Source organism: Erythranthe guttata, chromosome 8 (assembly GCF_056151865.1).
Source record: "Erythranthe guttata isolate IM_541 chromosome 8, IM_541, whole genome shotgun sequence".
NCBI lineage: Eukaryota > Viridiplantae > Streptophyta > Magnoliopsida > Lamiales > Phrymaceae > Erythranthe > Erythranthe guttata.
The window spans coordinates 7,770,922-7,787,926 of record NC_142540.1 but is presented as its reverse complement, the minus strand read 5'-3'; the positions used below and the strand labels follow the sequence as shown (position 1 = coordinate 7,787,926).

General features: G+C 33.1%; 3 protein-coding genes and 1 long non-coding RNA gene across 4 annotated transcripts; 3 read left to right on the top strand and 1 right to left on the bottom strand.

The window, feature by feature from the left end:
• The first annotated feature begins 4,464 nt into the window (after nucleotides 1–4,464).
• LOC105973245 (Amino acid kinase family protein) lies at nucleotides 4,465–7,186 on the top strand. Its single transcript, XM_012998265.2, has 6 exons — nucleotides 4,465–4,821; nucleotides 5,423–5,636; nucleotides 5,903–5,994; nucleotides 6,131–6,357; nucleotides 6,634–6,810; nucleotides 6,890–7,186. Exons 1-6 carry the CDS (start codon nucleotides 4,610–4,612, stop codon nucleotides 6,982–6,984), a joined length of 1,017 nt encoding a protein of 338 aa, XP_012853719.2. The 5' UTR covers nucleotides 4,465–4,609; the 3' UTR covers nucleotides 6,985–7,186.
• A 1,567-nt stretch (nucleotides 7,187–8,753) lies between these two features.
• LOC105965897 (uncharacterized) lies at nucleotides 8,754–9,469 on the top strand. The gene is made up of 5 exons (XM_088821208.1): nucleotides 8,754–8,763; nucleotides 8,856–8,952; nucleotides 9,026–9,153; nucleotides 9,237–9,321; nucleotides 9,419–9,469. The coding sequence occupies exons 1-5, from the start codon at nucleotides 8,754–8,756 to the stop codon at nucleotides 9,459–9,461; spliced, it is 363 nt and encodes a 120-aa protein (XP_088677334.1). The 3' UTR covers nucleotides 9,462–9,469.
• A 692-nt stretch (nucleotides 9,470–10,161) lies between these two features.
• On the top strand, nucleotides 10,162–10,807 carry LOC148768441 (uncharacterized). The gene is made up of 2 exons (XR_016032851.1): nucleotides 10,162–10,340; nucleotides 10,489–10,807. It is a non-coding gene; the product is annotated as an uncharacterized LOC148768441 (long non-coding RNA).
• Nucleotides 10,808–12,797: 1,990 nt separating this feature from the next.
• MKS1 (MAP kinase substrate 1) lies at nucleotides 12,798–14,094 on the bottom strand. The gene has a single exon (XM_012998219.2). The coding sequence runs from the start codon at nucleotides 14,021–14,023 to the stop codon at nucleotides 13,091–13,093; it is 933 nt and encodes a 310-aa protein (XP_012853673.2). The 5' UTR covers nucleotides 14,024–14,094; the 3' UTR covers nucleotides 12,798–13,090.
• Between the last annotated feature and the right edge of the window lie 2,911 nt (nucleotides 14,095–17,005).

The window sequence follows — 17,005 nt, the reverse complement described above, 5'->3', positions numbered from 1 at the left end:
GTGCTCGGTCCTTGGGCGTACATAAATCAAAAGTTTAAATGGAAGAACACATATTCCTTGGCAAGCCGAATCCAACATTTCATGAAATGTTTTCATCTTGTATTCAAAATTTATCCGTACATCGTCCAAGTATGTAAAATGACATCGCTTGACTACATTCGACATATGTATAAGGGGTGCTCGTTTTATAAAACCATACCGAAATGTTCGTTTCGGTACGCCAAATTTCGTAACGGATGGGTCCAAAGCGATCTTTAAAAACTTTCCCAAAATAGAATCCATTGTATATCTTCTTCAACAATGAAAATCATTTTTATTTAAAATAATTGTTGTAAAATCTATTTTATCTCGGTCGTTTGACTAACATTAATCTAAATATAATGTATGCTTCTTTGAGACATCCAATTAATAACATCCATCAAATACAAAAATAAGCATAAAAAACACCTAACAAAAACATAAATTATATTGAACAAAATATATATTTAATATTTAAAATAGTGTACTTATGAGTAAACTACCAAGTGCAACGAACTATATAATACACTTTTCTTCATATTCTTGATAAATTACTCTCCGTGAGTTATAATTTCAAAATTACTAATCTTATTAGTGAAATCATTTTTTTTTTAAATCTTTTTCAACAGATAACATAGCTAATTCGTTGATGTTTCTTTCCGTAATAGTTGATTGGATGTAAGACTTGATCGACTTTCAACTTTGACAACATTCTTTGCAGAGATAAATGTAATCTATATAATCACTAATATTCAATAAGCAAGTACTGCAACGAAAACTTATACTATCTGCTTCAAATAACTCGACACGGCAATTGTCATTCTCACTTCTCTCGGTAAATTTAATTTAGTACTCTTAGCGAATAAAAAAATTAATCTTTGTCGATATCTGATTCCATATTGTGTTTTTTAAAGATTTGAATATAAATAAGAACGAGTAACTAAAATTTAAGAATTTGAGATTTATGTACTTGAATTGTGAGGAAAGAATATAACGAATTTTAGCCCAAACCACATAATTTCTATTTTTAGTAATTTTTAAATTGTAATAATTTTCAATAGAAAAGTCTAATTTAAATTCCTCGAATTGGATTGTTCTTAGAATTAAGTTTCATTATGACTTCACATTTTTCTGAACAAAACATGATACATTTACGAAAAATGACTATGAACTTCTTAAAAATTGAATATTTTGATAAAATACGGTAATCAACTTATGAAATTTAGTATCGACCTTTTAAATTTGACATTGTACCATTTGTGAAAACTGACAGTAAAGTTTTGAAAAAATATTTTAACAAAAATGTAATTCTAATCTTGTGAAAACTACACCGAACTTATGCAAAATATGTAAAAAAATGACAATAAATTTGTGAAATTAGCAATAAATTTTTTAATAAATAATTCTCAATAAATTTTAATACTTTTAAGTAATTTTAAATAAAGGGTAAACAACAAAAAATCTCATAAACTTTGGACGTTTTTGCCCTTTATCTCTGAAATGGAAAAAAGTTGCACCTGAACTTATTAAATTGTTGCACCGACGACTAAAGAGTCTATTTATAGCAAAATTTCTGCCTGAGTTGCACATGTGCAACTCACACGTGAAAATGAAAGGGTAATTTCGTCGATTCACAAGATTTTCAGACAAAAGAATTAAGAAAAAAAAAGGGGTCTATTAGATATAACCCCCTTAGACATTCAAATAATAGGGGTAGACCCAAATTTAAATTTGCCATTTTGATAAAAACCCAAAATTTTCTAAATTACATAAGTACCCTCAATCAAATCTCACAAATCACGTTACTTTACCTTTTGAAATAATATCAAATCCCACCCTATTTTCCCGTTAAAACACTATCCCCACAAACCCACTACCAAAAAATCTGCAAACCTCTCAAAACCAGAAATTTATACGGATCTCGCGGACGGTGCCGGATAAATTAGATGAGGAAAGTACTTGCTCCTCGCCGGAGTCCGACGGAGACACCGTCCGCTGTGGTGCAGCGTCGTAGCAATTTTCCGGCGTTGGATTTCGCACAACGGCCTTTTCTCGTCTTTTCGAAAGCATTCATTGGAGAACTCCCACCGATCAGGCATAACCTTCCCAAATCCCTAAAAAATCATCAGATAAGCAACTCAATCAATAACCGAAACAAAAAAAAAAAAACCAAAATTCCTCGTTACAGATCGAAGGATTCGATTAGCAAAAGCTCACGTAAGTATTCAGTTGCCGAACGAAACTGGAGAAATTGTTGTGCTTGAAATACTTGGGCAGCAAATCTCTGGCAAACTCACGTAATTTGGCCCAACGAAACCGACAATATACTAATAAACTATCCCACTGATATAATTTGACTATGGATCTCGTTAATCGACTATGGGCCGCCGTCACTGCTCCAATCTAGGGTTACTCAAATCTAGGATTACTCAAATCTAGGGTTTTGATAATTCTTCGGCCCATAGTTGATTAACGAGATGCATAGTCGAATTACATCTGTGTTAATATACTATCCCATATCATTTAATAGACTATCCCACTGGTATAATTTTACTATGGATCTCGTTAATCGACTATGGGCCGAAAAATCATCAAACCCCTAGAATAATAATAATAATAATAATAAATATGGAAACTGAATAATATGTTTGTTTGAAATACTAATCAATTAGGGTAATTTTCCTTATTATATGAAAACGATTAGGGTAAATAATAATATATATGAAAAAATAATATAAATGGAAATTGAATAATATGTTTGTTTGAAATACTAATCAATTAGGGTAATTTTCCTTATATCATGTAATAGACTATCTCATTGATCAAATTCGACTATGGATCTCGTTAATCGACTATGGATCCCGTATTATTCAACCACATAGTATATTAATAATTTCAATATAGTACATTAATCTGCTATGATAGTATATTACGGTTATAGTAGTGATATGAAATTGTGTTACAAACAATACACCAAATGACAAGAACATTGAGAACAAAACCAACGTAAAGTATTCCAACATAACCAATAAAATAGTACATTAATAATCTCATAATTTCAATCTAGGGTTTTGATAAAATACTTAAAACACATCATAACACAATCAAACCAATATGTCGAGTTAAAAAACTCTAGTACATTAATAATCTCATAATAGTATAATACAATGATAATGGTAGTATCATATGGTATTCATAATAGTATACTACTGTATTACAACGGTTTAGCACTTAACCAACGTTACCGAGCCATTACATCGTAAACACCTCTTTATAGCTACCAACCCACCAAACCTCGAAATCATGTCCTCATCGTCAGCCAAGATACATTCACCAACGCCTTCCAGCCTATATGTCATGCTTATATCCCACCCATCGAGTTGTGGCCACTTTGAAATAACAAATGCAACCAATGAACCGCGAGTAAACCCGTTCGAACACCTCTTTATAGCAACCAACCCACCAAATCTCAACAAAACCCGTACAAAATTCGCCATCGATAAAACCTTGAATCATAATACGACATTAAAAATACAAAATACTAAAAAATATATTAATATGATCAAAAATAAACTTAAAATGCAAAATTCCTACGATAACTTAAAAAAGACTACAAAGTATATTTTAATGTACTACCCAGAGTCCTAAAATCCGCTGTTATAAACAAATAAATCAACTATCGACCGGGATCTGACACATGAACTCCACGACCGCGGACAGTTATTTCAATTACTACGTAAACCAACTACGACGTTCATATAAAATAACTCTGGTCCAATATGCGTGAACAATCTTTATCTAACTCTGTCAATCCTCTTCCGAACAAACATCATCCGCCAAAATTAACGATGTATATATGACGGAATAATTTTGTTAAAAAACGTTCTACATAATATAATCAAGTATCAACACACCTCTTAAAATTTCTAACCACCATACACGACGATCCTAGCCATTGAACGAAAAATAAATCGAAAAACGCATTCATACCCGGTTAACAACGTCCAACAGATGAGCGCTCAATTCGATCCTATTTCCACGACGGTGCAGAAATCTTCAAAGATAAAAATCCCCTGGAACGGTGAAAGAGAACCTCCGAAAATCTTATACACGATTTGGTATAACGGTCAATGATCTCACGTAATATTATTCCGTGATTTTAGGCAACGTATCAGCAAATCTCAAATCACGTATTAAAGGAATTAAATGCCGTTTAAAAATAAACAAGGGTATTAAAGGGAAATTATATAATATATTTTGCCAAGTTGGCAAAATTGGGTCTATCTCAAAAAGTGGAAAAAAAATTGGATTTACCTCATTAGAAAATATGAACAAGGGGGTTATCCCTAATAAACCCAAAAAAAAAACAAAAGAAACCCCCACTTGGAGGGCATAAATTGAAAATGGAGGTCTTGTAGTTGTTTCCCTTCGAAAGCGTCATATTGTATATGATGACATGAATACATAGATATTTTTCCGGAACAACATTATCCAAAAAGTTTCACCAAAACCCTACTACACCAAAACCCTGGAAACGAAAATTTCAGGGAAGAATTACAGTCAGATTCTTTCTTTCCTTCAAAGGGAATTAATGGCCCCCTCGACATCTTTAAGCCGCCCCCCAATTAGCTCTTTTAATTCCATTTCTTCTTCGCCATCTCTCTCTTTCTTGAATAAACCTAGTACTACTACTGTTAATATTTATCATAATCACGCTGTCGGATTTCAGACCGCTTATCGGCCTCTGCTCGTCAGCTGCTGCTCTAACAATGGCGCCCCCTCCTTGGATCCCACTAATTTCAGGTCTTGTTTTATTCTTTTCGTCTTAATTCTGTGTCGTTTAATGTATTATACATTGTCGTTTCTTAAGGGTAATAATTTGCTCTATTAATGTGGTGGCATTTGCTTAATCTTAGTATTGTGTGAGAAATTCACAGTTGCTCTGTTTTTATAATGTGTAAATGGATGTGCAGAGCATTGTCGAAATTAATAAAGAAAGGATTTTTAGGTACTGAAAATCGGGACGTAATCGAATTCCATTTTCCACCTACCCTGTTTCGGTGGTTAAGTTAATACGAGACTAGCTCAGTCTAAAAATTATGCAGAGGTGTTGATAAAGACTCGAACTTTTGGTTTCTTGACATTTGTTTCCCATGAAATGACCTGAATTTCGTTTCCTTTTCACGTTGCAATTTTTTTTAAGTTTTTAGTTATAACCAGCGATATGCCCTCATTCGTCAGTTTGATCAAAGCTGTAGGCACGTATTTTTGGTTAACCCGTCAGCTTTCTCGTCTATTTTTTTTATGGCTTTGTATCCCTACCTCTTCAACCGAGTCAAGAAAATCTTAATTAGGGGTAATTACGTACATAGTGTAATATTTCTCGTGATGTTTTCTTTTACAGGCAACAACAGGTTTCATCTATGCCAAGACCTCCTTTAGGCGTAACAATGAACGACAACAGCAGCAGCATGCAAAAGCCGTCGTATAAATGGCGCAGGGTGTTGCTTAAAGTAAGCGGCGAGGCGCTTGCCGGTGATCAGCTCCAAAATATCGACCCTAAGGTTACAATGGCTATTGCTAGGGAGGTTGCTTCTGTCACTCGTCTTGGTATCGAGGTACATTTTCTTTCATTTGCTTTTTTGTTTGGGAATAAATTTAGTTGTCATGCTTTCGAAATTTGATTGAAAAATTTAGCTGTGATGATAATATTTCTGTATTATATTTCCGGGCCACTGGCTCCGAAAATTTCTTGTTCCTCATATGACTGGTTTTGAGTTTTGACCCCGCATTTTTAGTGTTAATCTTATAAATAAAAAAAGCCGGTTATTAGAAAAAAAAAAAAAAAAAAAAAAAAAAAAAAAAAACATGTATTTTATTTCAGGTTGCAATTGTTGTCGGTGGAGGAAATATCTTCCGTGGGGCCTCCTGGGCAGGGAGCAGTGGCCTCGAGCGCTCTTCTGCTGATTATATTGGGTAACCCTTTTACCTTTAATTGATTATTTATTTTACGATTTTTTTTTTATATCCGAGTGCTGGATATTTACGACAATTTAGTAAATTATCGAAGTAGTCAAGTCTTTTTTTTTTTCTTACGGTATTTCTTGTTCAGGATGTTAGCAACTGTGATGAATGCAATATTTCTACAAGCAACAATGGAGAGCATCGGCATCCCAACAAGAGTTCAGACAGCTTTTCGCATGTCTGAAGTCGCCGAGCCTTACATAAGAAGACGAGCTATTAGGCATTTAGAGAAGGGTAGAGTCGTAATATTTGCAGCCGGAACTGGTAATCCTTTCTTCACTACAGATACTGCTGCCGCCCTCCGCAGTGCAGAGAGTAAGTCTTTTTTTTTAGTTTTTTTATTTTTAATTTTAAATACAACTCATGTACAGTAGAACCTCGATAAATTAATAACCTCGATTAAATAATAGTTTCTCCCGGTCCCGACTCGGTGAAAACGTGCTAAATTATTAACTGAATAATTTAATAATTCGCTAAATTAATAGAATTTCCCTAGTCCCGACTGTATTAATTTATAGAGGTTTAACTGTACATTGATTAACATTTGCACTAATGTTTGGAATTTTTTATTAATGTTGTAATAATAAATAGTTAATGCGGAGGTGGTGTTGAAAGCGACGAATGTAGATGGAGTGTACGATGATGACCCGAAGCGGAACCCTAATGCTCGTCTACTTGATACACTAACTTACCAAGATGTGACTTCGAAGGAACTCTCTGTCATGGATATGACCGCCATTACTTTGTGCCAAGAAAACAATATTCCTGGTAAGCTTTCGTCGTTTCCCATTTCGCCCCTCGCTCCAAGAAATAAGTAATTAAATAAATGAATTTGTTTTTGGTGCAGTTGTGGTGTTTAATCTGAATAAACCGGGTAACATATCGAAAGCAATTCGGGGAGAGAGTGTTGGCACATTCATTGGACGATCAGCACAAACTTGAAGAAATATATATATATATATATATATATATATATATATATATATATATATATATATATATATATATATATGTTATTTTGTTGATCCAGAGTTTGATTACAGCTAAAGAACTGAGGACACAACATATTTTTGAAACCTGAGAATATTGATTTTTTTGTCATGAATTTGTATTAAATCTATTGTAAATATGAGGAGGATATAATCTTATATATAAAAGAAAGAAACGCTGGGAAACCCTAGAAAAACCCTAATGGCATATTTGTAAATTTTTGTTTTTTTTATTATGCATATTATATCTCAATTTATTTTCTCGATTTTAATTTCCTCCTCTCCTAATTTACGGTGGAGATAAACTAACAAAAATTCTAATTTCCACCTCTCCTAATTTTTAGCCCTAAAAATCTCTAATACACAACTAATTTTTTTATTTTGCATATTATATCTCAATTTACCTCTCCTAATTTTCCTAATTTTTGTATATATAAAATACGGTGAGTTCCACCTCTCCTAATTTTCCTATTATATCTCAATTTATTTCTCGATTTTAATTTACCTCTCCTAATTTTCCTAATTTTTGTATATATAAAATACGGTGAGTTCCACCTCTCCTAATTTTCCTAATTTTTGTATATATAAAATACCTTCTAATTTCCACCTCTCCTAATTTTTAGCCCTAAAATCTCTAATACACAACTACTAAAATCTCTAATTATTTATTTTCCATCTCAGTTTTCTTTGTTCCGATTTTCCCGATTCCCAAAGATTTCCAACACTTTCAACTACTCCCTCCCACTTCAACACGTTTATGTTTTCTCTTCATATTTATATCCGACCTATCAACTTCTCAACCCATTCATATTTAGCTATTTTCCAAAGTGAAACCAGAAGATACGGTCGGTAAGGATTCTCCCTTTCATCTTTTTATGTCAATTCGTTTTCATACCCACATAGCTCTGTGAATCCTTCATTTTCCCCACTATTACCACTGCTAGATCCGACACATGAGTTTCAACTCACTACCATTAAAAAAATTACACGATTTCTGCCAATGTGAGTAGGCTAATTGTTCAATAATGCGGATAAAATTCAAACCCTAGAAATACATAATAGATCAGAAAGAGAGAGAGAGAGAGCGAAGAGAGATGTATATGGTATGGGAGGATTTTTGTTTTACTCTTTTTTTCTTTTTCTTTCTCTGTTTTATTAGATTGATATTGAATTCCATTTATTTTTCTTGAATTCTTTACATCCTTAATATATTGTTCGATTTTCATATAGAATGGCGCAAAAAAGGACCAAAATGGCACAAACAACGACCAACCTCATTGATCTTAAGCCGTGTCGATTTGACTGGAAAGTGGTGGTTCGGGTCATGCGTCTGTGGAAAGTTCCTAGCAAAAGCAATCCAAATGAAATGATCAGTATCGATATGGTCTTAATAGACAATAAGGTCATTATTTATTTACGCGTTTATTTCGCTTATGGTTAAAACAATATTTTGATATAATTTCTATTTTATTTAGGGTGACAAGATCCATGCTTCTATAAAACGTAATCACTTGAAAAAGTTTGAACTTATTGTGAATGAAGGTAATACCTACATATTTCAAAATTTTATGGTGGCTCCAAGCGATCCAAAATTCAGATCAACTCGCCATACTCACAAGATTGTGTTTATTAGCACTACTCGAGTAACTGATTTCCTTGCTGAAAATATTCCCGTTGTCACTTTTAATTTTACGGATTTCCGTGATATCATTAATAACGGGGATGATACATGGCTTATAGGTAATTTCATTTTGGTAAATTATGTGTTCCATTAATTTATACCAAAATTTTATATTTTTTTGTATAACAATTATTTCCTTTTAGATGTTATTGGACATGTTATAGAGAGGGATGCTTTGAGAGAACTAAACAAAAATGGGCGGAGCCACAAGCTGTTGGAAGTCGGCCTTCAAGACTTATCGTAAGTATGCGTTGTTTAATTTATTATTGTTTATATTTAAATATGTTTCTTATTTTTCAATTGTTATTTCCAGTGGCAACAAACTTAAATGTGCTCTATGGGACAAATATGCTGAGGAACTGTCCACACATTTGATCAATGACAGACCGGATAGCCCTATCATTATTATTTTGCAATTATGCATGGTAAAAAGTTTCAATGGTAAGTACTTACATTTAGTTACATGTTGATTAAGTTAAGTTTAAGTTAATGTTAATGATCTACTTTATTTATTTGCATTGTAGGCAAGAATAGTATTTCCAACGCTTTCCACAGCAGTAAGTTACTAATAAATGAAAATTTAGAGGAACATAGAGAGTATAGAGAAAAGTGAGTTTGTTCAACATAACAAATATATTTTATATTTTATACTATCTCATAATTCGTGAGTTTCTTCAACATAACAAATATTATTTTAAACTTTTAGATTGATGATGCAAGCTGGAACATTTTCTCAATCAATTAGTTAAATATCAACTCAGAGGTCCGTTGGAATTTCTGATGATTTACTTCAGACTGAACATATGACAATCAGTGATTTAATGGATTGTACAAGTGTAAGTATATTACCCTTTGTAGGCTTATTTCATAAATCATAGAATACTAATGTAAAATAATGTAAAATAAATTTTCAGGAACGTTCTGTTGCGTTGCTTGCTAAAGTAGTAGAAATAGACTGTGAGAGTAAATGGTGGTATCCATCATGCTCAACATGTTTTAGGAAAGTTGATCGTAATGGTGTTCAATTCTATTGTGAAAAGTGCATTGATAATGTTCCCGCTATCCCTAGGTAATTTAAATTTCATTTTGCTACAACATCTTTATGTATTTAATTTTTTTATATTTATATAAACAAATTATTACTACAGATATCGGATTCAGGTATTGGTGTTTGATGTTACTGGATCCATTTCATTAGTGATGTTTGATAAAGTTGTTACCGAGATCATAGGCAAGAAGGCTGCAGACATTCTTGGGGATTTGGGCAAGGTAATATTAAATTTAATATGCTTATGAAATGGTACTTGTGGAGCCAAATGTAATGTTTTCGATTTATCATATAATAATAAATGGTAACCCTTTTTTTTATAGGAAGATTTAAGTGACACAGTTCCAAATGAATTTGATGTACTTATCGACAAAGAATTTATATTCTAAGACAGTGTCTGGTGATGACGAACTTATACAAAAATTCCGTGCTATGCATTCTATTCAGGTATTTGTCAACGTGTATGCAAATTCATTATGCATTATATCAGTATATTAATTTTTTTAAGTTACAGCCATATAGTGATGAAGATGACCAATCCGTTGGCAATGATGTTCAACAACAAGACGATAATTTGGATGTATGATTTAACAACTACAATATATATATATATATATATATATATATATATATATATATATATATATATATATATATATATATATATATATATATATATATATATGATAATTTGGATGTATTTACCAGCTCTTTAATTTATTTCATAGGCTTTCAGCAGTCACGGTGATGGTGCAACTCCTTCAAGTAAATCGTTGAAGAAGAAAACAATTGAAGATGGTGTTGATACCTTTGAGATGTCAGATGATGGAGCAACACAAATGTCAAGCACCAAGGTGTTGAAGAAGATCAAATTGGAGAAGGAATGAAATAGACATGAGTTTTTATTATGTTTACTGTCTTAGATACCTTTAAGATTTTAGTAATTATTTTCGTTTTTCCTTAAGGTTATGTTTAATCTTTTTTCCTGTTTCCTCTTAGATTTTATGACATTGAACCATTTCTGAATATTGGATTTGTTTTGCTCTACATCTGTCTAGATTTAAATGATGATTTTTTTTTTTTGGCTTTTCCTCTGCTGCCCCCCGTCAATAATTTAAGTTCTCTATATACATCTTCATTTAACGTGAGATTCCAACAATAAAGCTTCCGAGAAGCAACATGAGAAGCACCCAAGTTGAAAAGGAAATAATGAAAATAATTTCCTTAATGCTTCAATTGGTTGATTCACAAATAATAAATGAAGCAGGGTAAGAAGTTTCGTAAAATTAATAATTTTAAGCTGCAATGCGGTCGGATGTGAAGATAGATAAAACATTGTGGGTGTTGCTGCAATTTACGAAAGTTCTAACAGCAAGGAAGAGTTTTGTCAATAATTACAGTTTGATCCCGTTGTGGCTATAATGCGATTTCCGGAAGTTTCTCAGTCAGGTAGGAGTTTGTTTCAATAATTACAGATTGACCCCCGTTGTGGCTATGATGCAATTTCCGAAAGTTTCTAAGTTAGGTAGGAGTTTTTTCAATAACTACATATTGACCCCGTTTAGAGGGTTTTTCTGCTACTATTTAGATATTTTCATATTACAACTAATGTTGTTTACAAAGAAGTATTTCAAAATTTACGGTGAGTATTTACTAATTGCTCAATATTTTGAGGTATAGAGATCGATAGTTAAGTTTATCTATAGTTAAGTTGCAACTTAGATTTTTATTTTTCTCGCTTATTTATTAATTCAAAATTAATAATCACTCAGCTTAGATTTTTATTTTTGTCGATAAAATTTGCTTATTTTTTATTTTTTGTTTTGTGTAGTAAGTATACTTAGTTTACTATGTTCCACTGATGAATTATTAATGAATGATTGTAATAAAATTTTCATCATACGAATACATCAAATGTTTGTGTATATACTTACAACATCCAAACATGCAATTTGTTGGCCCGTGCATCGCACGGGTACAATTACTAGTATATATAATATTAGAGTACTACTGTGGCGTAGAGCATGCTTGATTTCTGACTTTCGTTGACTATTTCCAGTCAAATCTATTATTAGTATAATGTTACATAAAAGTGCAAATAACGAGAAATCCCTGAAGTAAGGTCTAATTATCAAAATTCCGCCCATGTTTGTGTTATTACAAAAAACCTCTTGATATATGTAGCGGTCTTACACATATCACATACGGTGTCACTTTTGATGGAATCTTTTTGATTCCATGGAGTAATATGGCTTTTAGGATAACTATTAGTATATCATTTTATTCGCCAAAAGTAATATCGTAGGGGGCATGTGTAAGACGGCAACATACCTCAGGGGGTCTTCGTAATTAAGAAATTTTTGTAATTATACCTTACCTTAGGAGATTTCTCATAATTTACCGTTTATTGTTTTTCAAATAAATGAAGGGTAAAACAAACAACACACATTTATGTGAATTTAAACGGTCAAACACTGATCAGAAGGGGGATTTTTGTAATCACACAAATATAAGAAAGATTTTTGTAATTTATCCTAGACAAGATTTGAGTTCTTCTAGCTAGTTTTCCCTATTCTTTTTTCCAATACTATAATGCATATTATACACATTAATACACATAATACAAACAAAAGAAAAAACTAATTGTTTTTTTCCTAAATAAAGGGTTGTGCACAAATGCACATAATACAACTACTAGACTGGTTATTGGTGATGTATGCTAGTCGGCGAGCTTGATTCAAAACTAGACTTATATATATATATATATATATATATATATATATATATATATATATATATATATATATATATATAAAGCATTCAAGAGAGAAGAGTACAATAAATCATATATCATCAATTCATCATCATCATCATCTAATAGAACCAAAAAATATGAGATTAACCCAAATTAATTGCTAACTTCACTTCACTACTTACAATAATAAATAATAATTTAATATAGATAAACATAGTACCAAATAATAAATAAAAATAACACAAATTGGACAAGTAATTAATTAATTAATGTTCACATTTCCCAACCACAAGAAAAGAATACATCCCTAATGTAATGTATGTATATATTGATCAAAAGCCAATTAGGGCAAAATCAATTTCCAATTAATATTCAACTCGTGATGAATTGTTTGTTAGTGGTGGTGTACACGTGAATTTTCCTCCTCATTTCCTACTCCATTTTCCTTCACACACACACACTCTCTCTCTAGAAAAAAAATAGCTAATTAAAAGAAAATAAAAAATAACTAAAAAAAAGAAAAAAAAAAGAAAAAGAAAAAAAAGATGGAAAATTCCACAGTGGCGGGCGGGCGGCTAAAAGTCAAAGAAAGGGTTGAAATTGAATAGATCAGAAGAAGAAGAAGAGGGTGAAGGCGACGCCATTGGACCTGTAAACAATGTCGACGGGCTTGTTATGAACATGTTCAGCCCCATCATAAACGGGTCCCCCGCCGGCGAGAAGAATCCCGGCGATATCGGCGGTATACTTCCCGGCGCCGGCGTTAGTATTCCTGGCATACTCCCCATTTCCACGTCTGTGCCTTCCAAAAATTCGCCCAAGAAGAAATTGCTCTCGTTGCTTTCGGTGGCGCCGCCGTTAGCGGCGGCGAACTCTCTTTCCTTTGGGGGGCTTGCTTTCTCTATTGAAGCCAGCCTGACGGCCGGAGAGATGTTTCCGGCTCCTGAGGAGGAGGCGGCGAAGGCGGCGCCGTCGGTGGTCGTGTTGCCGGTGAGTCTCTGGACCAGATTCCTGAAGTCGCTGACGGTTGTGTGGATGACTTTTGGAGAAACCGCGTAGATTATGACCGGCTGACGGTCTTCGGCGGGTTGCGGCGGAGCTTCTGATTCCGACGGTGGTGGGTTGTGAGGCGGCGGCGGCGCAACTGGTGGCTTCCTGATCTTGTAGGAGTCTTTGTTGACTTTAAGGGCTGAGGGACGTGGGCCCTGCAGCTCTCTCCGAGGTGAGGGCCGGTTGCCACTGCCATCCCAGCCGCCTCCGCCGCCGCCGCTTCCGCCGCCGGAGAAGTACTCCATCGGAAGCAGGGATGGTAGTGGATAACTATATCTGATTGATTTTTTTGTGGGAGATTCAGTGCAAGTGGTGGTGGTGGGTGGGTGTGGGTTAAGTCTAGAGAGAGAAAGTAAAGGTGTGAAATGGCAGCTCCCAACTCCAACACTAGATTCATTTTGTATGCAAATTGCAAAGCAAAAAATAAGGGGCAAAAAAAGGAGCGCATTATTTAACATGGGGTTCTCTTGCAATTGCAACTTTATCACCGGCCAATAAATCAATCTACAATAAATTAAAGTTTATTTAGGCAAATTTTAAATAGAATAAATATTTTTTTTTGCTGCTAAACTATATACAATTTTCTTGTCATTCTTAGTAATATGACAAAAGAAAAGGTGTGATACATGTCGTTTCAGTTTTAGATTTAATGATACCGTTTCGACTTCAATCGTGATTTTAATCATTTTTAAAGATGAATTACGCAAAACTGAGAACACTGAATTCACAGTTGTTTGAGTTAGTTTTCTAATCCAACTTAATTTATCAAGATTACATGTTGGATGAGAAAGATATGAAAATATGAAATTATAAATGCATCAATGAACACTGTCCACAATTTTAGTGTTTTGAGTTGCCTAAAATTTGAAATGTAACTTATTAATGCATAACTTTTTCATCTGACATCCAATCTATCTAATTCAAGTTAGATTAGACAACTAACTCAAAAGACTACAATTTTTGTGTTTTGAGTTTTGCTAAACTCAGATTAGAAAGGGATCAAAATCACGTTCGAAGTCGAAATAATATTAATAAAATTAAAACGATATTTAACATTTTGGTAAAAAAAAATAGGTGAATTACAAATAATAACTTTTTTTTTTCGTTTTTTTTTATTTTTTTCTCTATCAAGTATATTAATAGATTATGAAGCATATTAATCGACTATGATGAACCATAGCCGATTAAAGAATTGACTACTAAAAAAAACACAACTACATAAAAACAATCAACATTTAAAAAAAAATAACATACATACATTATAATTGATTTATACAAATCGGAATCAATACACAAAAATCAAAAAAATGAATTAAAAAATGAAATCGAGTAACCTTAATCGACTACCAAAACAGTAGATTAAAACTTTAATCGACTACCAGAGCATAGTTGATTAACTTAATTGACTATCAAAATACGTCGATTAACACTTGAATCGACTACCAGAGTATAGTTGATTAACTTAATCGACTACCCAAACATGTAGTCGATTAAGGTTTCAGCCTACGGGAATATCTCAACTCGTGCCGTCCTCAGTTCGATCTACCAAAAAACCTAGATCTCCCTCCCCATGTCACCACATCGCCGCCACACCACACCATCACTGCCCACTTCGATATTTTGACGGTTTTTTTATTACAACTAAAGTAAATTACAACCCGCACCACCCATCAAAATCTGATTACGGCAACAAATCGACGAAAAAGTCATCTTCCTCGCATTCGTTCCGGCAAACACGCGGCAAAATAAGTCATCTCCAAGAGAAGGAAAAGGAGAAGGAGCGTCGTTATAGCAGCGCTAACGACTCTTGTTCTTCGCCTCCGGATCGAAAGAAATTGAAAAGCAAAAAAAATAGCAAAGAAGAACAAAAAGGAGAGGCGTGAAAAGAAGAAGAAATAATGATAAATGAGATTAGGGGTTCTTCAAGAATATATTAGACAATTTAAATTTGTTAAGACTTAAGAGGGTTGATTTAAAGGGAAATGAATTTTCTCTAATTACTTTTAGAAGACGGTTTTTTCTTACTTACATTTCCTAAAAGGGGGGTCTTGCTAGTATTCCCTAACTAAATATTCCTCCCTTACAACTTGATCAAGAGTAACATAATTTTTCGAATTCCAGGAATATTACTCAAAATATTCCAATTGCACTCGTATAATTGTTTTTTAGTATTGATATGTTTTGTTATTATTATTTTGTTTTTCAAGCAAATCTAGATATTCACAAATTTCACTAAAGTTTGTGAACTATCATGTTTGAGGGCTAAATGTAATTTTCCGAATAAAAGGGGAATTTTGTAATTTAGACATACTTTGGAGGCTATTTACAAATGGGAAAATTGGCTAGACAACTTTTATTCTGAAATTATATCAGTGCATATCCAAATTGTTAGATGAATATATATGTATAGGTCCCTCAACCAATAAACTTAATTTAATTTAAATTAAATTAATAGTGCATAGATATAAATACCCTTAATTAACACTTACATGGAAAATATTTATTTATAGAGAATTACAGAACAAATCTCACATGTCACACTCTCTCTTAAATCTATTTTAAGTATAATCATAAGTCTATTCCTCTCCTCCTCCTCCTCCTCCTCCTCTCTCTCTCTCTCTCTCTCTCTCTCTCTCTCCCACATTCGTCCCTCCTCCGTCTCTCTCTGTCACTGACTTCTTGTTAGGTTATTTTAATAAAAATAATATTTTTTATATAAAATATAATATTGGCTTAGACCACTTTTATGATGTCATTTAGACCACCATTTTAAAACCTTCAAATCATTATTTTCTTACATAAAACGTAACACAATAAATTTATTTAAATTTATATTTAATAGATGTGTTATGATGGCCATATTATATACTATATAAAGGGGTATTGTGGCTTTACAAGAGGACAAGAGAGAATATAAAGAAAAACGTATTTCTAAAGATCATAGCCTATATACTATATACATATATGTCGAGCTCTTGTGTATGTCGGGCATAAGCTTCTGCTTCATTTGAACGTGCAGTTCCAGTGAAATTAAAGCGGAGAGATAGGTTGGGCTGTTATATCCCATATATGCGACACGATCGGAACCGTTATGCGCCTCATTTGAGAAGGGGTCGTTCGTGTTAAGAGAGCGATCTAGTCCGCGTCTCACCTTGCGCATCTTCATATTATTGTGTATTTTATTTCAGCTAATTATCAACTATGAAAAGAGAGAGCAAATGGCGTTCTAACTTCGATCCGCCAATTTCGTGATCGATCGTTAAAGTGCAGCCGTAGTCCCAATAATTTAAGGCGAACTTTCAAACCCGTGAAAATGAGCTTTGGCGATAATCCAAAATAGTAGACATTTCGGACCTCGTTATGAAAAGGGAGATGATGCGTTCAATTTTATATTTTGTTTTTTAGTTGACGAAAAAAATAATGATCTTATTATTATTGTA